We start from the raw sequence: 22,972 nt of genomic DNA, 5'->3' as shown, positions 1-22,972 counted from the left end.
GTTGGATGATGGGGTTTGTGGTGATGGAGATGGTGAGATAAGGTTATTTGTAGAGTCTTCCATATTGGTGTCGAGCTGATGTAGTGGAGAAAATTGGTTAACATTTGAAGCTTTAGCTATGGGGAGGGATGAGGGCTTAGTAACCATTGCAGTTCCTTTGTTCCTCTTCTTCTTTACTATAATCCACTCAATGGATGGTTGAATTATAGGGCTGTGATCCTTGTTTTTGGGGGAAGAAGGTCTTGATCGTTGCTGACAACACCCTTCCTATGGGGATGATTGATATAGGTAAGAGGACAGTTGGCTTCTGAATGGTTGAGTGCCTTACATTTGGAGCAAATTTTTGGCAACCATTGGTATTCAATTCTAATTTCCACCAAGGACAGATCATTCATTCTGAGTTGAACATCCTGTTTGATAGGCTTGCTGAGGTCTATGTTAGTACAAATTTGAGCAAACTTCAGCTTGATCCTTGATTCTGTAGCTTCATCAGCATATAAAGGCTCTCCAACAATGCTTGCAATGTGGCTTAGCCCCTTTGCAGTCCAGTAATTAGGTGGGACATTATAGAACTTAGTCCAGATAAGTAAGCAGCCTAGTTGAGTTTGTTGAGGTTGGTTGACCTTGTTCCATTTCATTAGTGAGAAGGGGTGCCCAGCAATCCACCATGCACTACAAGAAATTCGGGTTTTAGGGACAGTCGAAACTGTCCCTAAAAGTACCAAATACGTCCCTAAAAGTCAGTTTGGACCGTCACTAAAAGTTGCGTGCCAAAAGAGCTTTAGGGACGGTCAAAGTTGACCGTCCCTAATACTTTTGACCTTTAGGGACGGTCCAACCTGTCCCAAATAACATCGTCCCTAAAACTTTTTAGGGACGGCCAAGACTGTCACTAATAAGGTACGAATTAGGGACAGTTTAAATGACTGTCCCCAAAAACTAGAGTATTAGGGACAGACAGACCGTCCCTAATACATAATTTTTCAATTATAATTATTGTATTAGGGACGGACAAACCGTCCCTAATAGATTATTTTAATTATATATTTTAATATATTATTGTATTAGGGACGGTCAGACCGTCCCTAATACATTATTTTTAATTATATATTTTAATATATATTGTATTAGGGACGGTCAGACCGTCCCTAATATATTATTTTAATTATATATTTTAATATATTATTGTATTAGGAATGGTCAGGACCGTCCCTAATACATTATTTTTAATTATATATTTTCATATATTGTATTAAGGACAGTCCGACCGTCTCTAATAGATTAATTTAATTATATATTTTAATATATTATTGTATTAGGGACGGTCAGGACTGTCCCTAATACATTATTTTAATTATATATTTTAATATATTAATGTATTAGGGACGGTCAGACCGTCCCTAATACATTAATTTAATTATATATTTTAATATATTATTGTATTAGGGACAGTCAGGACCGTCCCTAATACATTATTTTAATTATATATTTAATATATTATTGTATTAGGGACGGTCAGGACCGTCCCTAATACATTATTTTTAATTATATATTTTCATATATTGTATTAGGGACGGTCAGACCGTCCCTAATACATTAATTTAATTATATATTTTAATATATTATTGTATTAGGGACGGTCAGGACCGTCCCTAATACATTATTTTTAATTATAATTATTATATTAAACCGTCTATATATATATATATATATATTGTATGCTTAATTTGTGAATTTAACCATTCCGGATACATACATACAAAACATATACAAAATAGATCCACAATAACATTCAAAAAAATATTACTATCCATAGAATAAAATCAATCCACAATATATATATTCAAGATCCATAAAATATAAAATCTCTAGTTTTCTAAACAAAAACTAAAACCATGTGGTAGCACAAAAAATTGTTCCATCCTCTTCAAGATCCATTATTCATTCTGTTGGTGGTTGTGGTGGTGCTTGCTGATGAGACCATGTTGGTGGCAGCAGCTGATATTGCCATCTTGTTGTTGGTGGCGGCTGCTGAAAATACGAGTCTGCTGGAGGTGGCGGTGGTTGTTGATGCCAATTTGGTGCGGTTTGCTGCTGTTGGGAATCTGATGGAGACTGTTGTTGGTGGAACCATGGTGGCGACTACTGCTGCTGTTGGAATTGGAGGAACCATGGTGGCGGCTGCTGCTGCTGCTGCTGATATTGGAGGAACCATGGTGGCGGCTGTTGTTGGTACTGCTCAAGCATCTTCTCAAGTTTTTCTATTTTTTCCGCCATTTGTACACTTCTTTCTTCAGCAATTTCGGCCCTTTTCCTAGAAGCCTCATCATATGATGAAGAGGCACGCTGACGCTTTGGAGCCACGAAACCATGTCCGAATCCACGGCAATATCCCTTCCTTATGCCTAGTTGGTTTTGTACTATCTTAACATCATTTATGGATGGACTCGTACCATCAGAATTTTGAGAATTTTGTGCAACCTTTTCTTTCATTGCATCCTACAAAATATTTAAGTTCGCTATCAAATTAAAAAAATATGGCATAGGAATAAATCAAGTAATAACAGAAAATGTAATCACCAATGCACCAGCACATAATAATAGAGAGATTAAAGTGATTCGGTTTATAACATGCGCGCATACAGTAAACAATGGCATTTCTTGTATGCCATTTCTTGTATGACATGCTGTTTCTCAACAAATAGAAAAAAAATTCGGACATTTAAATAAATTTAAGGCTCACTACTGTCTAAATTATTGTTAGAAACTTTGTGGGTAGTTGGTGCACCAGAAAAATATTAGCAAACAAACCATGGGTTTGACAGAGCTAATTTTTTCACAAAGACTCTCCATTATCATTATAATGTGGTCTGATACGAGTTTAACACACAAAAAGTATCCATCACTGCAAAATGGATGATCAAATCATTAAGGTTCTGGTAGTCTAATAGATTAGAATGGAGCCAAAACGCAAGGCACTTTCTGTAACTTGCAACTGTAAGGCACTTTCTCAAACATGGTAAATGGCTGCCCATGTTGTCCCCGTTGCAAGTTGTGCGATTCCATCACCCACATAGCCAAATTTGATATGAAAAAGGAATGATGCATTTTGACATTTAGTAGAAACCAACTATCTCTCCAAAATCCTAATGGTGGGCTCTGGGGCCACAGTGAAGTTCCAATTTTGTTTTTCCAGTCTTTTTGTGCTCTGGAGTTGTTTGGTAAAATAAAAGAATAAGCGTAATGTTTTATATTAGCATAACCAAAAAAAAAAAAAAAAAGAAGGTATTTGAATTAGTGCATTTGGGAGTCCATGTATTGACCTTATAAATTTGAAAAAGATGAACATCAACCTATATATATTTTTCTAATAAGCTAAAAAAAGCTTTTAGCTCGTCATATGAATATACATATAAAAGCTAAAAAAAGCTTTTAGCTCGTCATATATATATATATATACGTTAATTGAATAATAAACTTAGAATCTCCTATCACTATTAATGATAATAAAGTCAATCGTGCAAACACAATATGGTTGGAGACATACGACCTATAAGCTCCAAGAGTCACCAAAATAATTGAGTCGACTTCAAGATCTTCATGTCAACTTGATTTTAGAAGCTAAACCCATCAACCTAATTATGATAAGGTTGGTTTAGGAAAGACAAACCCAATGACTTATGGATTGAATTGAACTTAAGTTTTCCACTCTTTCTATCAAGGTCCCAAGGTTTGATCGAGCAGTTTTGCCCCAACATGAATTCAGTTTGACCTTTAGTAGAAACATTGATTCATATAAATGAAATGATTATATCTACTGCAAAAAAGCCACTCTGGGCGTCTGAAATGACAGCTTGACATGAATGGAATCCATTATTGAGCTGCCCAAATTTTAAGTTGATGTGTAATGTGAATAACATATAATAGAGTCCACAACTTCCGATTCCGAGTGCAGAGACGCAGATCAAAGAGGAGCAAGGAATTAACCCTGTGAGTCTCTCATCTCTCTCTAAAATATGTATGTGTGCGTTTGTATATAATTTTCTGATAGATGCAATTCCAAAAAGTGTATGTGTGTGTATATATATAATTTCACATAGATATATAGGTTAAAATGTCATAATAGTTGAGGTTACAGACTCACAGAGTAGTTGAAACTGCAGAGCAAATTAATCAAGAATATATTTTGTGTGCCACTTCTCAGAATATGCAAGACCAGTGATGTATATATAAACTCACATATGCGCATAAATAGAAGAAATTTTGATAGTTGAGATTATTGAGTGTAGATGAATCTACAGAGCAAATTAATCAATTTAGAGTTTTTATAATCTCAATTTTGTAGTCCGAAGAAAAGGAAAAGAAAGAAGAAAGTAGTTAACCTGATACAAGGCTAGAACAAGTTGTAGATTGTCTTTTCTGTAGTGCTTGGAATGAGAATGAAATCTTATTGCTAATGAGATAGGAGCGAATAGACTGGGAATAAGGCTCTTTCCCTTTGCAGATTTTATGGAATCCGGAGACTCAAATCCAGAGGCTCCTGGCCTCTATATGGCTGAATCATTGAATAAATATGGCATTCTCTACTATCACATGGTTGAGCCTAGGGTGAAAACTCGAGGAGAAATATGTGATCTAAATTCAGCTCCTCCCTCTCTGTCATCTAAATTCAGCTCTCAAAAAGAAGAGAAACCAGCCAGGAACACCACGCAATGCCAATCTTTATGAATTTAGGGGTCCTACAAAGGAGATTTGATATCTCATAAAATGCAGTTAATTTAGATTTGAAGATCTAAAATAATGTCTGAAAAATATTTGATGATCTAATAATGTCATAGGTAGACATATTGATGTAATAGGTAAATAGTGATTCTCTACTATCCCAAAACTAAGCTATTAAACTTATAACAATAAATCAGATTTTGATTTCTTGTCTATTTAATTCAAGAAATTAACTAATAAAATATAACATGACGTTCTAAGAGTATCTAGGACAGCTTTTACTGAAGTTGTGTGTGTGTGTGAGAGAGAGAGAGAACAAATACAGCTCAAGATATAGTAGGATGACAACAGGATCTACAGTTGACCCCATCTAAATAGAGGAATATGCTTTATATATAAGATAACCTTCCTACAGGAGCTGATCGATAAAGTAGCTTGAAGCCTTCATATCACATAATTAAACTAACTAAAAGGAAGAGAATAAAAAAGGGAACAACAATACTTACCAAAAAAAAGAGGTCACATTCATCTTTTCTTTAACACTCCTACAAATGGGATTTTATGTTTTTGGTGGATTTTCAAAGTTACAACCACCCAAACATAATAAAAGAATACGGATAATTATATATTATATATATGTGCAACCCCACATAAAGCTTCAGCTTTTAAAGTCCTTGCTTCATGGAAAATCACTTCTCACTTTCTCTACATATATATTTAGATAATCATAAAACATAAAAGTGTGTATATATATATATATGTAACAACCACACATAAACCTTATGCATAAAAGGGCTGCTTCATGGAAAATCACCTCATTTTCTCCACACCCCCACACACAAACAGACAGACAGACAGATATATTCATATATATATATAAATGGGTCACTACTTGTTAGAGCAAAGTGAGGCTTCCATTTACAAGCTATTCCATTCTCTCTCTTCTCTCTCCTGCTATAGGTATAATTTTCAGTCACAACCAAGATTGACGAAACCCTAATTAAAATTAATCTTTACTCTAAACAAGTTTTAATTCAAGAAACCCCAATTAATGGACTGATTCATTAATTTTCATGATACATCCAAAGATCTCATGTATGTATTTAGTAGAAGTGGAAATTTTAAAGAATGTGAGTCAAGACAGAGATGGTGAGGGGTTTCTAGACTTGAAGTATCTTGGAGTTATGGAATGTAAGGGGATAGAACATTTATTTGGCATGAGTTGTTATTAAATCTCCAGATTTCTACCCTAGATATAAGACACATATTTGAACTATGCAAAACAGATAAATTACAAATCCAACACAATCAATCAATGTGGACAATATTATGAGATCCAAATTTCATAATCTAACATGCTAGCTTATAGTTAACTTACAAAATTCCTCTTAGCTTTCTCGTGTGCCCATCCACCTTGTTCCTTAAAATGTGTGTCCTTGTACAAACGAATAGCAGGATCCTCTTCCCTTTCACCATCCTCATCTTCTTGGCTCTGCCTTTCTTTGAGTTTGACCTATAGTACAAAGTAATAGTGACTATTAGACAAATATATGGTTTAGAACGTAGAATATAAAATAAAAAATTTATAATTATTGTTTCGTATATTACGCACACAATCATCGTAACGTCTGACGAAGGACATTGATCCAGAATAATGTGGAACCTCATTCTTGGAACGATTTTCTTTGTTTTTTGCACTTATTTCCTAAGTAGTAATTCAAACAATATTACAAGTTAGGAAACCTAAATAACAAGTGAATGAAGTTATTATATTAAATAGTAAAAACAAGTAGTTAAGAAATTGAACCTGAAATTTAGGTGACATCCACGTATCACACAATTTTTCCCAAACAGCATTACCAATACCATTGTAAGGATGGCGGCGTGCATTCTCAATCGGAAGATGCTCTTCAAAATGACACTTCAATTTATATCTATATTTCCTCAACGCGCTGAAAATTCCTATATTTACTCGCTTAAAATCAATGTCATTTGCGTATGCATCCACTCCAAAGACCTCCTTTATAATGTAAAATTAAAGTAAGCTATAATTTGTAACCAATTGGACCAGTAATCTCTGATTTTTTTTTTACCAAAACAAGCATTAAATGATGGTTATCATTACCTTCAAATGGTCATAGCAGACCTCTTTCTCAAAATCTGGAACATCCCTCCACGTTTTATACTTTAGAAGGGCTTCGGTATCTCGTGTATTAATGCCAACCTCAGCCGTCCATAATTTGTTATTTAAACCAACAGGTTTAATATAACCCTCTCCAAACTCAACTGGAACTGGCCAATTGTTTTCATTAATTTTGTGCAAGGCTTCATTTTTTGCTCTTCCACGCCCTTTTCGTATCGGACCTGAAAAAAAAATTTATCATCTTAATTAAAGCGTAGGCATTTTACAAAAGAACTTATGGTTAATCAATGATGAAGCATAATTACCTCCACTTGGTTGTGGCCCTATCTGCTCATTACTACCATCACCTTCCATTCTTTTATTTGTTGAATTCCTATCTTCACCTAATCCACTTGGTTGTGTAGGAGGTGAACTTGTAGATGGTTGCTCAGTTTCAGCCCTGCGGGACCTTAAAACTCTACACATCGGTTCCTCGGAGGTGTCCATAATTTAGTTTACAAGCTGATATGAAGAATCAAGTGAAATTAAATCAAAATAAACAAGCATATGCAAAATATATTATGAGTCATCATTTCATATTTACATAATTCCATTGAATAAAAAATTCAATAATTAGAGGCAATATAACTGAATAGATCACATTAAATATAATCATAAACCCAAAAAAAAAAGTAAATGCTTAAATATAACAATTAATTTAGTCAACCAAATCAAAGCTGCAAATTAATGAAGCACAGAAACAATACTTAAAGAGAAATTTAAACAAAAAGTAACTCAAAAGATAAAGCTCGGTAATATAATTCAGCTGGTCACTTAAAGTATTAATCATAAAACAATAAAATGAGGTACATGCTCAAGAATAAAAAGCTTCACATGTCATCCATATCAGTATCATCTTCAGACATTAATTCTGGTTCCTCATCTGAACTATATTGAATGTCAAGAGCTTCATCATTCTCAACATCCCAAAAGTCATCATTAATGGCTGCTTCACCCCTACATTTTTGAATCATTTCAGCATCAAGAGTTTCACCCTCCAAATCGTCCCTGTTCAAAGGGAATAAATCCATGTCCAAGCCCGCTTCAACAACTCCATCCACGATGCTTGGTTCGCTCTCTTGGTATGCTGTAGTGTTGAGCATTTCATCATGTACTCCTGTTTCACCCTCTTTTTCAGGTACATCAAACGAGCTTCTACTTGTTATATCTTGAACTACCTCCCACGTCCCTTGTAATTTGTTGTCTTTGACATAGAAGCATTGCAATGCTTGATTTGCTAACACAAACGGCTGATTTTTGTACGCTCTACTGGCTACATTTACACTTGTGAAATAGGTATCTTTATGTACACCGGTACCAATCCTAACATCGAACCAATCACATTTGAAAAGAAAAATTTTTCTACCAAGAGGATATCTTAACTCAATGATATCTGTTAGGGCATCATAGTAATCTTGGTCTTCTCCTTTCACTAACACGCCACTATTCTGTGTTTGTCGATTTTGCTCCCTTTCCTTAGTATGGAACCTAATCCCATTTACAATACACGCGGAATATCGACTTACTAAACATTGAGGTCCACACGCTAATGAATACAGATCATCACAAGTTGTTTCCTTTTGATGATGACGCATTTCCTTTATCTATTAAAAGAAGTGTAGTGTTAAATAAATGAATGACAGTTCATTTTAATTAAATTAACGAATTTTATTTAATTAAGTACAATAGGTGCATAATGGACTTACTTTTGTTTCAAACCACCTCGAATATTCTTTAGCATGTCTTTGAGGAACATTGCGCGGATTTTCTCTCTCAAGTTCTACCTTGTGTTTTCTAAACAATTACATTATGTTAATGATACAATTGTATACATGTATTAAGAAATACACTATATATTCATAGAAACTGACAAGATATGACATGCAATGAGTTACTTACTCTTCATATGACAAAACATCTTCACAATTCTGTAAAACGTACAATCGGGCCATCTCTATGTCCGCACGGGGCAATATGTCCAAACTTTGTGCTCCTATCGGTCGAACCACTTGCTTTAGATCATAAATGTGGACCAATTATTGTTGTAGTTCCCCTCACTATTTCTTTCTTCTCTATTGAACCTTGTCTCAATCCCTCCAAGAAATTTTGAACAAAATGTGAGGCACTCATCGTCCACGTAAGCTTCCGCAATAGACCCTTCCGGACGTGCTTTGTTATAGACGTACAATTTGAGAGTATGCAAAAATCTACATAACCGTTAATCAAACCAATAATATTTAATAACAAACTAATAAAACTTGTTTAAAAAAAATATTGGTTTACTAAAAATATACAGCACCTTTCAATCGGGTACATCCATCGATATTGTGCAGGGCCTGCGATGATGGCTTCACGCGGCAAATGCAGAGCCAAGTGCACCATAATGTCAAAAAATGACGGAGGAAATATCATCTCTAACTTACTTAGTATAACAGCAATGTCCCTTTCCATTGCCTCTAAGACATCCACTTTGACAGTTCGACAACACAATTCCTTGAAGAATAAACCAAGCTCAACTATTGTGTTACAAATATCTGAATTTAAGAATCCTCGTATAGCAATAGGGAGGAGACGTTGTAAGAGAACGTGTGAGTCATGACTTTTCAATCCAGATATCTCACAATTATTAACATTCACACACCGACTTATGTTCGATGCATAGCCATATGGAAACTTAACTGATTTTAGCCATTCACATAGTTGTCTTTTATTATTCTTTGACAATGTGTAGCGCGCTTGTGGCATCTCAAATTTTTCACCATTACGTCTCAGGTGGAGTTCTTTTCTAATCCCCATTGCTTCTAAATCCAACTGACTTTTGAATGTGTCCTTAGTTTCCCTTCAATGTCCAATAATGTCCCCAACACACTATCGCATATATTTTTCTCTATATGCATAACATCCAGGTTGTGCCGCAACAAAATGGTCTTCCAGTAAGGTAGTTCAAAGAAAATACTCTTCTTCGTCCAGTTAAGTTCAAATTCCTCACGAGTTCGCTTCTTTTTATTTGGCCCCTTTCCGAAACTAACCTCGGGTATGAGGTTAAGTTGTTCTAGAATATCATCACCCGTCAACTGCTTTGGTGGCCCTTTGTCTTCACTTTTGCCATTAAATTGCTTGTGATGGTTTCTGAAAATGTGATCTAACGATAAAAACATACGACTTCCCAAGTAGCATATCTTACGTCCGTGTTTCAAAAAACAAGAACATGTTTCTTTGTTACAATTCGGACATGCTAGATAACCCTTTGTCATCCATCCAGATACCATCGCATAGGCGGGAAAATCACTAATGGTCCAAATCATTGCCGCATGCATTTTAAAGTTACATTTTACTGTACGCGTCATATGTCATCACACCATCCCACCACAATTCTTTTAACTCTTCAACCAAAGGTTGCATGTACACATCAATATCATTACCAGGCGATGTTGGACCAGGAATAAGCAACGACATAAATATATATGGCTCCTTCATACATATCCAAGGTGGCAAATTGTAAGGCACAATCATCACAGGCCACATACTATACGCATTGCTCATATTTCCAAATGGATTGAATCCATCAATTGCTAATCCAACACGAACATTACGAGGATCAGCAGCAAACCAACTATGCTTACTATCAAAATCCTCCCAAGCTTTTGAATCAGCTGGATGTCTTAACTCATTTGTCTCCTTCACACGTTTCTCCTTATGCCACCGCATATCTAAGGCTGTATCTTTGACATAAACAACCGTTGAAGTCTTGATTTCAATGGGAAGTGCCGGAGAACCTTTTGAGGGATTTTCTTACCCTTACCTTCGTGAGGTTTATACCTCGATTCACCACATTGTGGACAATTTTCTTTACTTGCATTTTCCCTCCAAAATAGAACACAATCATGTTTACATGCATGTATACAATCATATCCGAGACCCAAGTCTCGTAACAAGCTTTTAGTCTCGTAATGAGACTTTGGTAACACATTATTATCGGGAAGCATATCCTTAAATGCATCAAGCATCATGTCAAATGATTTGTTGCTCATTCGGCTTGTAACCTTCACATGGAACAACTTTAATATCGCTGACAACTTAGAGTATTTTTCACAACCTGGCCACAATTCACATTGTGCATCATTTAACAATCTATCAAAGCTTCCTCCTCCAACATCAACTTCAGGCGAATCTTCTTGTTGTGGTGCATTAGTGAAGTTTCCCATTTGTATGTTATCCAACAATTCAAACACATTATCTACATTTCCATCTTCATCGTGGACATTTTCCCTACTGACATTAGCATCAATATTAACATTATTGTTGCTTTGACGAGCCTCCCCGTGATATCCAATTGGTATACCCCTTGTCCATCCCATTTCTCAAGAGATGCTACTTAACTTCTTCAATTTGATGATAAGTCCTATTTTTGCAACGACGACATGGACATCGGGACCTACCGTCTACTTCTGCATGACGCCTAGCCACATCAATGAAGTCATGTATGCCATCAAAATACTTTACACTTCCCCTAGTGTGATGATGAATCTAAGACTTATTCATGTAACTGCTTAAATGTACACAAAAAAAATAAAAAATAAAAGAAAAAAAAGAACATATATCCATCAAGAGTTAATAAAGGATATATATATATATATATATGCATGTATATAAGTGTGTGGAGCCCATCATGGAAGGAACAATGAATGAGTGTAAGAACCGTCTTATCATTTCTTTAAAAAAGAACCAAAAAAAAAAAAAAAGAGTGAAATACAGTTAAAGAAAATTGAAAGACATAGTAATTAAGAAATGGAGTTTCTTCATACTCTGTTGGTTCACTGCCATAGTCACATGGCATTAGTATTATAGACACTGGTAGGTATAATTTCCTAGATCTATCTTCTGACCCAATGAAAAGAGGATGATAGAGGAAGATTCAGATGCACTTTAGATGTTTCAGGTGTATGCAGGTTGTATAGACATAGATGTCTTTCTGGATATTCATGAAATTGGGGAACCCTTAACTCTAATTAGAGATGAGGGTGTTAAAGAAATGGAGGTGTAGATCTTGGAAGTTGTGTAGATGATAAGGGTTTCCAGAATGGGAGCGCACATAATAGAATTTCTCTGTAATTCTATTGGTTTTTTTGGTAATTGAAATTTGTTAAAGTATTTTTTCGCTGTATTTTTATTGTTATTTAGTTAACTGTTTCATTATTAATTTGAGTTCATGTAATAATGGTATTGGATAACATTAGATGGATATAAAATGAGTGATGGAATGGAGATTTAAATCTTTATTCAATATGAATATATGATTGATTCTATTCTAGGTTGTATAACAGTGGAAAAGAGTAATCATGTCATTTTTTGTTTTGTTTTTACTTCTTCAGTTTCAATGACATCTTCTCTGGCAACCTCTCCTAATATTTCTGAGAAATTAATTGTCATTTGAAGGCTTGGGATAAAAAGAAGGTCGAGTAACTCCATCACAAAAATGTTTCCTTCCCTTCCTTGTCGGCATGCCAAACTTGTAAATTTTGATTCTACTTATTCCCCATTAAATATTTAGTCTTATTTATATTGTATCTTTTTTGGAGGCTTGAGAAGGGATTCATCAGCTCCAAATATTCAAATTTGGGGCAGTAGTTAGCAAATTGTTTATAGCCCTCTCACCATGGCTTTGGGTAAGTCTTAAGATAATTAATTTCTAATTTGTTTATGGTATACTGTAGAAAAATACGGTTTTAGTTTACTGTAGTCAGTCTAATTTGTTTAATTCAAAACTTATTAAACAAGGGGCGAAAAAGACTTCTACCACTGCACTACAAACTGACTTAAAATCTTCTACAACATTGCAAGATTACAATTCAAACAATGGAAAAAAATTGTCCAGTAAATAGGAGAACACCAACAGCCAAAAACTAAGAGAAGCAATTTTAATGACTAGTGCTGTTATTTTAACCAAAATCTGGAGTAAATAGGAGAAGAGCAAAAGCAAAAAAAAATAATAATAATAATAATATAAAGGACAGCAACTTCTTATTCTTCTGCAAACGCTAGCCCGGTCCAATTTAGTTTTATCTCTCCCTGTTTAAGCTATGTTTTTCTTCATATCTCCCTGCTCAATCTCTTGAACTAGGCACATCGTCAAAATCAGAAAATATGGTTGTTGAAACAGAGTTTGTTGAAAATTTGTAGTGATAAATCCTATTTAAACTCCATTAATCCAACCATAAAATCAGAAAGAAAGAAAAAAAAATTAATAGCTCAGTTAAAATTTGGTGAAACATGACCAAGAAATCTGAAACTTAAAAGCTCTTGGGTTGATCAAAGCTGGCCCAAGTTTTTAAAAATTCAGTTTTCAAATTTGGTCCAAATGTGAATGACTAATTTAAGCCAAAGATAAAATTGGCTTTTGAATTCCAAAATAAAACCCTTTGTGACGGGTAATCTACATAATGTTATTAATCATTGCAACGAAAAAATAAATTATCTTTCTGCGAATTGTAATTAAACAATCAACCATATAACGAAATTTTCAAAATAAAAATCCAATTCTGCCAGCCACGAAAACAAACTTGACAATCAATATATCATTTGTTTTTCCTTTCTTTCAATTTCTCATTTTCAAACTGTGGGGGCATGAGCAATAAAACTTTTCAGCTCAATCACTTTCTCTGTTTTTACTTTCCCAATCTCAATGTAAGAACAAACAAAAAGCCTATTTCAACTATATCTCAAGAAATATATAAGGAACACATAACAAAATATATAAGGAACACATCACAGAATATATAAGGGTTTAGATTACCTCCTGATTCTGATAGCTGGCCTCCTCCAAGCCCGAGATTCTCTTCGAAACACCTAATAATCACTTCTGCAAACCTGATCATCACAAGGAAAGAAGTCATCAAACAAAAGATAGAGCAAGGATAGAAGCAACATGCTGCAACTAATTAATGTGGCATTTGGATGTTCATGAAAACTAAGGATGCTTGATTGTTTCTGGCCAACATAGTTCAAAAAAGATTTTCTTCCTACCTGAACTCACAGTTGTAAAAATGTGGGGAGAACTAGTATGACAAGCAATGACAATACAGCATGCGAAAATTTTATTCTGCTTAAAGTCATACCACCTAGCATTACAGAGTCATTCTGAGTCCTTGAAGGACCGAATACTATCTTCATCTTCCATCCTTGCTTGCTTAATTTTAGAAGTTACACTAATAAATATGCAAAACAAACGAGCACAGACCTAACCTAGAAAGATAACTATACTACATCAAGTCTGCTTCAACCTAATCTTATTAATGACTATGGTGCTCTACCAAGCATCAACTAATAGAATTGGTGTGAGCAAATACCTCCTCAATTTAAATGTTGATGCATATATGTCTTTCTATATACAATTTTAAATTTTTATAGTTTGTGATGCATGTTACATAAATCACTTGAATATAAATATGTGCCGGATCAATGGACTCATATTTTTTTCTAATAAAATACTAGAGCACAGAAGAATGATATAGATGGGGTAATTCTATTTTTTTTTTTTATTAAATTTATTATTTAGTATAAGTGTGACCTCTTCATTTCACTTATTTCTTTGTCTTTTAACTTCATTTCAATTCTATCTTGACCTAATGTAGTTTTACGTTTAGTGGCATGGTCAGGAAGTTGATAGCCCATATCCTAAAATGTTGATAAATCTACAAATCTCCTAAGAAGAATTCATAACAGAAGTTTTATTTTTCAGTTTGTGTTGGATATTTCGGAGGGGGAAAGGGCACATATTGATAGCTCCCTTCAACGTCCTGCATTGGAACATCTCAGCAATTTTTTTTTGGCAAAGTAGGTATTGAATATATGAAACATAAAAAGATTAAACGGAATAAAATAAAATTAAAAAAAAAAAAAGAAAAAAAAAAGAAAAAGAAAAAATAAGAAAAGAAATTGGCAGTTGCAAGTTCAGAAGCACTACATACCAGAAGTTGGCTGATTCCTTTCCCAGCCAATATCTCTGGTGAAGTCAGCACAAACTTTTCAGCAATAAGTGCACAACATGAACATTCCTGCATTTGCAGATCAGCATGTTCATCCAACTAAACTAGAGACAGAAAATGTACTGGTCAGAATAAAAATTTAAACTAGGTATATGCATATACATACGTGTAAGAATTAAACTTTCTCCAATTAAATTAGTTAAAATATATTTTACCTTTTAAAAAAAATAATAAATAGAAAAACAATAAAAGACAGATTATGCACATCTTTTAAATAATATTTCAAACATTTTCATAGAGAAGATATATATATATAATACCCGCCAATATTATAATATCACACTACTTTAAAATTTTCAAACAACAATTCTAAAAATCAAACTTCTATAACTTATTGGGAATAATATAATAGACATAGAGTAACAGTTGAAACAAAGGGGCAACAGCTAAATCAAGGCTGGCATGCACAATTCTGCTTGATAATCAACAATTGAAGCAGAAAAAAATAGAAGAATAAAAAAACAAATTAAAAAAAAAAAAAGAAGGAAGAGAGAGAGAGCATGGAAAACCTGTTGAAATCTCTAATTTCCTTGTTCCTAGCTCTATAAAACCAACTTGGTGGGGTTCTTTTTTCTAGAATGACCATTATGCATTATGCATTTTATATATTCCCTTGGAATATTAAGAACTTTAGAAAATCAACAATCTTCCTAGAACTTTAATAATGAAATTTTTTTTGCTACATTGATTACGCAAACTGTGCAACACAAAAGCCGATGTATAAAAGATACCATATAAGATCAAAGAGATAAAACAGAGGAGATTATACATAGATACATATATATACATCGATATGTACGTATACACAACCGTATTATATCCAAATACCTATTATCATAATTTAAGTTAAATAGAACCCAGAATTCAAATTTTGTCAAAGTGATTTCACAGTGTAATAAGCACATAACGAGTTTTTTAACAAGCACATAACAAATTGAACTTGTTATATCTCAAACCTGTATTTCCCACAGCGATTCACACTCAGACTACAAGCTGACTCCAGATTGTAATTTACCCTTTCGATTGTTAGGCCTTTTGTAATTTTCTAACCCTACAACATGTATTTGCAGAAAAAAAAAAAAAAAAAAAAAAAAAAAAAAAAAAAACTAGGGTGAGGATCATGAAATCGATGTGGGTTATATGAATGACAAATCGAAGATGGGGTTCTCTGAAAATCGAAGAAAAATGCATAATCCCTAAAATTTTGAAAGAAAAAAAAATGTTATACCTCAAGATTAAAAGTCTCTGGATATCACCTAAACGCGTCCCTTACATCTTGAATCTTCTAACAGTTGCGCCTGTAAGTGTCAGTATCGCGGGATTTCTTTCCAAAAGTCCAAGAGTTTAGATCGATGTGGCTGTCGGAACGATTGGGTGAGAGTGGAAGAGAGCGTGAGGGCTTGAGAGTGAAAAGAATGGAAGAGGCGTGAGGATAAGGATGGAAGAGGCGTGAGAACTGAAGACTTTAGGTAAATAGATGTTAAACGACATAGTTTGATGGAAATAAATTAATTTTATATATTATATTTTAATTCTTACAAAAGCGGCAAACAATAGATGAAGGCTAAATTTTGCCGCTTTATTTTTTTGTGGAATTGGGGACAGGCTGTTTATGGTTTTAGGGACAGTTTTGTAGTCCGTGCCAAAAAATAATGTTTTAAGCACAGTTTTAAAGTCTTTAGGGACAGTTTTAAAGACTGTGCCAAAAAACCATGTTTTAGGGACAGTTTTTAAAGACTGTCCCTAAAAAAGCATGTTTTAGGGACAGTTTTTAAGACTGTCCCTAAAGGACTGTTACTAAAACTCATATTTCTTGTAGTGATGGGCCATGGGAGAGAACAGTATCCACTTGTGATGGAGACTTGAACCTGAAAATGAATTATCCTCCCCAAGTATTGTATCTGTGAGCCCAAAGGATTCCCATAATTTTGATGCAGCATTCTAAACAACCTTTAGAGGAAGCTTCTTGTGGGTGGAAAACCCCACCAAGTGGTAGGAAGACCAAAAAGCCAGACCTTCTTCAGCAACCTCTCTTGGTGGTTCAATGACAGTTGAGTGTTCAGAGGTAGGGGCAAAGTATTCGAACTTCATTTTGTTTGAACCTAGTTGGACTACATTTGACCAGGTCAATGTATTAGATGTAGAGTGTGGTAGAGGGCTAACTGTGTTATCTATTGGTAGGGCACCTGTTTTATGTGCTGGATGTGCCATAACTGGTATAGTAGGTGTGTTGTCTTTAGGTAAAGCTGCTGATTTGTCTGTTTTGTCTGTTGGTGTATAATGTGGGAGTGGTAGGTCTATGTTTCTAGGCTGGTTGTTGAGAGTAGGAGAAGTACCATGTGGAGAGCATGTGTTGTTATTACCTTTTTGGGGAAACTGAGATGATGTAGCCTGCATGGAGGTGTTGACCAGACAAAGAGATTTGAAATTCAAATTTGAATTCGAGACCAAACCTGCAGCCACCAGTGGTGGAGGAGCATCCATAGCAGTGGTGGAGGGAAGTGGTGGAGGTGGAACAGGTGCTGGAGTAGTTGCTGGAGACTGTTGGTGATTGAGCTGTAGCTTAAGCTTTTTAAGCTCAACTTGTAGCTCTGCATTGATCTTCTTTTGGTGGTTGTACATTTCCATTGCTTTCCCCAGATTGTCATCCTTCCACTCGAGTTGCTCTTGCAGTCTGTCGATTTGGTGAGCTGGACATGAGTAAAGCAGAGGATTGAAATTCCTAGGGAGCTGTCCTGTAGAGGTTGGTTGCTGAGACTGTGTTTGTGGTGGCTTTGGTTTATTTCTGTTATGTACAACATTGTTAACTGGCCATATTGGTCTTGTGGTAGGGGAAGGAAAGTGAACAGGTTGTTGACCAGATACTGAAGGTGGGATTGGTGGAGGATATACCTGTGTTTGGGAGGTGATTGAAGGAGGTAATCTTTTGAGGATGGCTTTGGGAGTTGTTTGTTTTGGTAGTTGTGTAATGCGGTTATTTTGCGCTTGTGTGGTAGTTTTGTTTGGATGCTGAGATTGCTTGGATAAGGATTTTGGGATCTGGCTTGGTGTTGTGCTATGATGATTCAGTAGAAGAAAGGGAGGTTTGAGGTGATTAGCAATGGGATTTCTCAATGATGGAGGTTGCAGGAGGTTGAGCATGTTGCAGGAGGTTGGGCATATATGATTGTGATGATAATGACAAATTTTGGTTAAATATCAATCGGTTATGCAGAGAACTGGAATTCACATATATCATATATTTAACCATATAAATTACACTGTGAGGGATATCAATCGGTTTCACCCACTCGTTGATGGTTTGTATATATTGAGAGACTTCCAAACATATATTATGTAGCTTGTTTCTTTTATTGTATATGCATATATACGTATATACGTACAAAATTTAATTATGCCACAATAGCACCATTCTACAATAGCGAAGTACTTTTGTAACCTAGATCCCATTTATTACTCTTGATCTTGACTGATACCATCCAAGAAAAAAGTTTGTACACATATATTATCTGCATAACTCTGCCCCCAAAGTAATTTATGACTGGATCAAAAAGTTCTTCAATAAGCCAATTTTGGGTACAATGCTCGTACAATGTTGAATAAGGCTTGATCATGATTACCTCCAAATTAAAGAATAGATAAGGAATGTGCAAGTTTGATATGTGTCCAAGAGAGACATCCAAAGGAATTGCTATTACACACCTATATAACAAGTATTATATATATATATATATATATATGTATATTGTATATATTCATTCTCAAAGTATGATCTGAGATGTAGGGGACATGCATCCATAGAGGATGTAATTATGGTCAAACCCACAAAATTATATTTGCTAATTGCCAAGAATGAACTGGCAATGAAGCAATACCAACCCCATGCACTTATGTTATTATCATTCATGCTATAGTACTTCCATTTGTCCAAACTCGGATTTTGTTCTTGCTTGTGTTCAAAAGCTAGGGTTTAAATCAAGAGTAGTTGTGAGAGAAAACTGGCCGTCTCTCTGGTCTAACTTCATTGTAAGACATGGTCAAAGCAAAAAGTACAGTCATGTGTGTGTCTATATATGTATATGTATATATATACCAGGATAAACGCGTTCGTAAAGCCGTGTTAATTTGATTTCAATGGCACCAGCTAATTAAACAGTGAGCACACTACAAGACATATGAGATATGAAGGAAATTCAATTAAAAAAACCGATGTGTTACATCTATTGATTCTTTTTGGAACACTCTCTCTCTAGCCAGTTCTTTAGATGGTGCTAGCTTGATTAAATGAATAAGACTGTAACACTGCAGTATACGTAGTATACTGGTACTAGCAAGACCAAATCAACATTTGCTTTGACTTCAAACAAATATACATATATGTATATGTAGAAATTTTTTTTTTTTTTTTTGAAATTTATAAACCGAATAAAAAGCCAAACAATTCCCATTCACGTGATACAATAATGAAACTCACATGATATAATTGTGTAGCATTCATGTGGATCCCACTCCATTGCATTTCGCATTATCTACATTACACCATAACACCATTCTTATGAATATATATATATATATATATATATGAAGCAAGAAAGGGGATCAAGTAAGATATTTTTTCTTACCCGGTTAATTAACATATATAAACACAATATTGTGAAGTAAAAAAAAAAAAAGTGTAATATATGTTTGTGTAAACATGAGAAGCATGGTTGTCTATTCGCAATTGCTGCCTATCAAGCCTACGAAAATGATCTTCAAAGATTCTTTCACATGTCAAGAACTAAAAATGATATATTTTTGTACATTAACTGTGATAATAAAAGGAAATTTGAACTTGATGTAATAGAGGAAGTTTCATGCAGATTTCTTATAGTGATTTTGAACACATATTTTAACAAGAGCATAGACCATCTTTAGAACCAATTGACTTCCCTTTGTTAATCTTTTCTACATTTTCAAAATTTTCATTTCAAATAAACCAAATTTACGTGTAATTAAATTCCCTTTTTCTTTTTTTTGGGTTGCAATTGTTCAATGCTAAGTTCATATGAAACAATTCTTGTGTTGTCCTGACCAGTTGTGGCTAGTGATAGTTATACCAAGTCCCTTGTTCACACACACACACACACACACAAACAAACACACGGATAAAAAATTTGTAAGAAAAGTACGTCACAGAGCCGGCTAAAAGGAAAAAGCTCAATAAGCAAAGACCAAATAGAAACCTCATTAGAATACACAAAAGCAACAGTGGCAATGACAATGTCTTTGAATTGTCTCTTTCGTCCCCTACACCTTTTGATCCACTCTATAAAACCCTTCACTCTCTCTCCCTCTCCCTTTCCATCTCAAACCCTAATTCTCCATTTATCTTATTCTCTTCCACTTTCAAAACAACACCTTAATTTTGGCATGGAGTCTGCCAAGCATGGAAATTCCGACTCCTCAAGCGACGGAAATGATCAGCAAGCTAAAGTCAACGATGATGATACCGGTACTGGTCGATCCTACGAGTGCACTTTCTGCAGGAGGGGTTTCACTAATGCTCAGGCCTTGGGAGGGCACATGAATATACACAGAAAAGACAAGGCCAAGGCCAAGCAGCCTACTGATTCTTCGGTCTCAACCAGATCCAAACAAGACTACATGACTTCCAAGTACTATGCACCAATTTCAAGCGAAAGGCCACACCATTATGCAGCTTTGGGGGGTCAGGTGAACTATGATCAGTTCTATTTTCCGGCATCAAACCCTAGTTTTGTTCCACATCCATACCATATACATGATCATTTGCCGGTCCCAAGGTCCGAGCCTTTCAGTCTGCATGATGAGAGCATGGGTGCGAATCTAAGCCTGCAAATCAGCCCCCCACATGCGCAAGATAGCAGGGATACGAAGAAAGGTAGGAAGGAGAACGAAGTGGATTTGGAGCTTCGTCTCGGTCACTTGCCATAATTCACTGTTTTATGATATACCCTATATTAATAATTTTGTACAAAGAGTGATTAATTTCTTTCATGATCAGCTATGCTATTTCTTGATTTTCATGAAATTTGTGTGAACTAAATATAGCTACACTTGGGGTAAAGTCTAAAAGGAAGAGACATGTGATCTTCGATTGGGTATACAGGAAAAAAAAAAAAAAAAAAAAAAGAAAAAAAAAAAGAAAGAAAGAAGAAGGAGAGATGATCGAGTAGGTTAATGAATTGTTTAAGTAGACCAATTTACAGCTTGTTTGTGGTATTATGCCAAAATTTTGAGATCACATGAGACTTGCATGACAAGTACTATTTACCTTTCATCTATAAATGTTATTATGTTTGAATTCAAGATTACTTTGCTTCTCTCCTTCCATTATCTTTTGAATTCTTTGCTTAGTTGAGATTTGTTTTTTTACTTTGAGAACAATTGTTACATCTTAATAGTATCTTCTTTCAAATTGTGTTAGTTATCTAAATTCTTGTTGAATTGGTTGATATCTTGAATGAGCCATTAGCAATTAGAAATTACATTGCTGATAAGGAAATTAATGGTTACATCTTCTTCTTCTTTTTTCTTTTTCTTTTTTTCCAAAATCTGCTGTCATTAAGTAGTTTGAGTGACTGAATTTTATTAGTTAGTATGAAAATTCTAATGTCTCACTCTATGTTATATATCATTTGATTTCATAACATCATCAACTATCTGTGATAGAGTAGTACCACTTTCTTGAAGGTCAGTGTTGATTAGCATTTTCTATGTGTGTGTGTGTGTGTGTGTGTGTGTGGGGGGGGGGGGGGGGGGGGGGGGGGGTGAATTCTCTATAAAGATGAACAAAAGTCTCTCTCTCAATATGTGTGTGTGTTTTTTTTCTTTTGTGGGTAAATATGTGTGTGTGTTTGTGCATGTGTGTTGAATCGTCAAAATTTTAATTAGTAACTGCTAATGCATGTGGAATCTTCATTATACAATTTCAATCTATAATGCAGAATGAAATAATTGAATTTGTGAAACTGATTTGGAATCAGTGAAGTTCAATTGTTGAATTATATCAGAAGTAGGTCATAGTTTTTATATCACGATGCATTAATGCTACTCTCCTCAACTTAAAGGTCGATAGTTTTGTGCTATGTTTTATAGAACATCAGTAGGGTTCATATAGGGGTTATTGCAGCAGTTGTTCTACCTTAGAGAATAAGAAGTATGGGACTGTGGGATATACATATTTTCTTTATGAATTAATAAAATCTATCTTCATAACATTATTTTGATAAATTAATTTGTTCATAAGCAAAACAAAATTCTAGCATGTGAGAATGTTTAAGCATGAACTTTGAACCATGTTCATTTTTTTTTCCCGGAAATGAAGCGAAGTATTTATACCACCATGTTCATCTTAAGGCAACAAGAATTGAGATTCTGACACAATTTTGGATTTTCCTTAAATGGTTTCTCAAGTTAGCATGCATGAGAGCTAAAGATGATAATTTTGTGATAACCATTATTGTTTTAGTTTCTTGTGGAAATTTGTGAGAAGTAATTTGGAAGAAAATGCAGGAAAAAGAGCCTGATATAGAATAGTACTCATGGGAAACTGCAACTTCTGGTGTACTCAAATTTGGTTACCGTCACATGATTCTCATCATAAGAAAGTTTCTAGATACACTGATTAGTAATATTTCGGACTACTCTTTTCTTAAATTTTGTGGATTCAAAGTTGTGAATGTTCAAAAACATTAAATTCAAAAAATGCCATCAAATTTTAATGATATGTGGAGGTTAAACTTGTTTGTTTTTACGTGAAATTTATTTAGTATATCCACTACATGCATAATATCAGATAGAAAATGCTGTTTTCTCTTGTATTTGAAAAAGATAAAATCTACTGAAAAGGACTTTATCACAAGGCCAACCCTTTAATTTTGTTTGCTCAGTATGCCTCGACAGTAAAAAGATAAAAACCCAACAAAGTGTGCATTGATGCTGCCAATTGAAGATGACATACGTAGTGCACATGGGATATTAACAAAGCTGTAGAAAGACA

At 34.6% G+C, this 22,972-nt stretch overlaps 2 protein-coding genes and 1 long non-coding RNA gene across 3 annotated transcripts; 1 reads left to right on the top strand and 2 right to left on the bottom strand.

Annotated features, from left to right (window-relative positions):
• Window positions 1-203: 203 nt before the first annotated feature.
• LOC132272505 (uncharacterized) lies at window positions 204-638 on the bottom strand. The gene has a single exon (XM_059773641.1). It carries the CDS (start codon window positions 636-638, stop codon window positions 204-206), a length of 435 nt encoding a protein of 144 aa, XP_059629624.1.
• Window positions 639-2,308: 1,670 nt separating this feature from the next.
• Window positions 2,309-16,230, bottom strand: LOC132297965 (uncharacterized). The gene is made up of 3 exons (XR_009479488.1): window positions 15,906-16,230; window positions 6,101-6,235; window positions 2,309-2,499 (listed from the first exon to the last, which is right to left on the bottom strand). It is a non-coding gene; the product is annotated as an uncharacterized LOC132297965 (long non-coding RNA).
• Window positions 16,231-20,361: 4,131 nt separating this feature from the next.
• LOC132272493 (protein LATE FLOWERING) lies at window positions 20,362-20,904 on the top strand. The gene has a single exon (XM_059773635.1). It carries the CDS (start codon window positions 20,362-20,364, stop codon window positions 20,902-20,904), a length of 543 nt encoding a protein of 180 aa, XP_059629618.1.
• Window positions 20,905-22,972: the final 2,068 nt, after the last annotated feature.

Source organism: Cornus florida, unplaced genomic scaffold, assembly GCF_030987335.1.
Source record: "Cornus florida cultivar Cherokee Brave unplaced genomic scaffold, ASM3098733v1 CherokeeBrave_3.0.0_Hap2_Chr01, whole genome shotgun sequence".
In the NCBI taxonomy this organism is placed as follows: Eukaryota; Viridiplantae; Streptophyta; class Magnoliopsida; order Cornales; family Cornaceae; genus Cornus; species Cornus florida.
This window is presented reverse-complemented; position numbering and strand designations above follow the sequence as displayed.

Excerpts from the sequence above, each read along its gene's own strand:
- LOC132272505 (XM_059773641.1), bottom strand. The coding sequence starts at position 638 with ATGAAATGGAACAAGGTCAACCAACCTCAACAAACTCAACTAGGCTGC.
- LOC132272493 (XM_059773635.1), top strand. The coding sequence starts at position 20,362 with ATGGAGTCTGCCAAGCATGGAAATTCCGACTCCTCAAGCGACGGAAAT.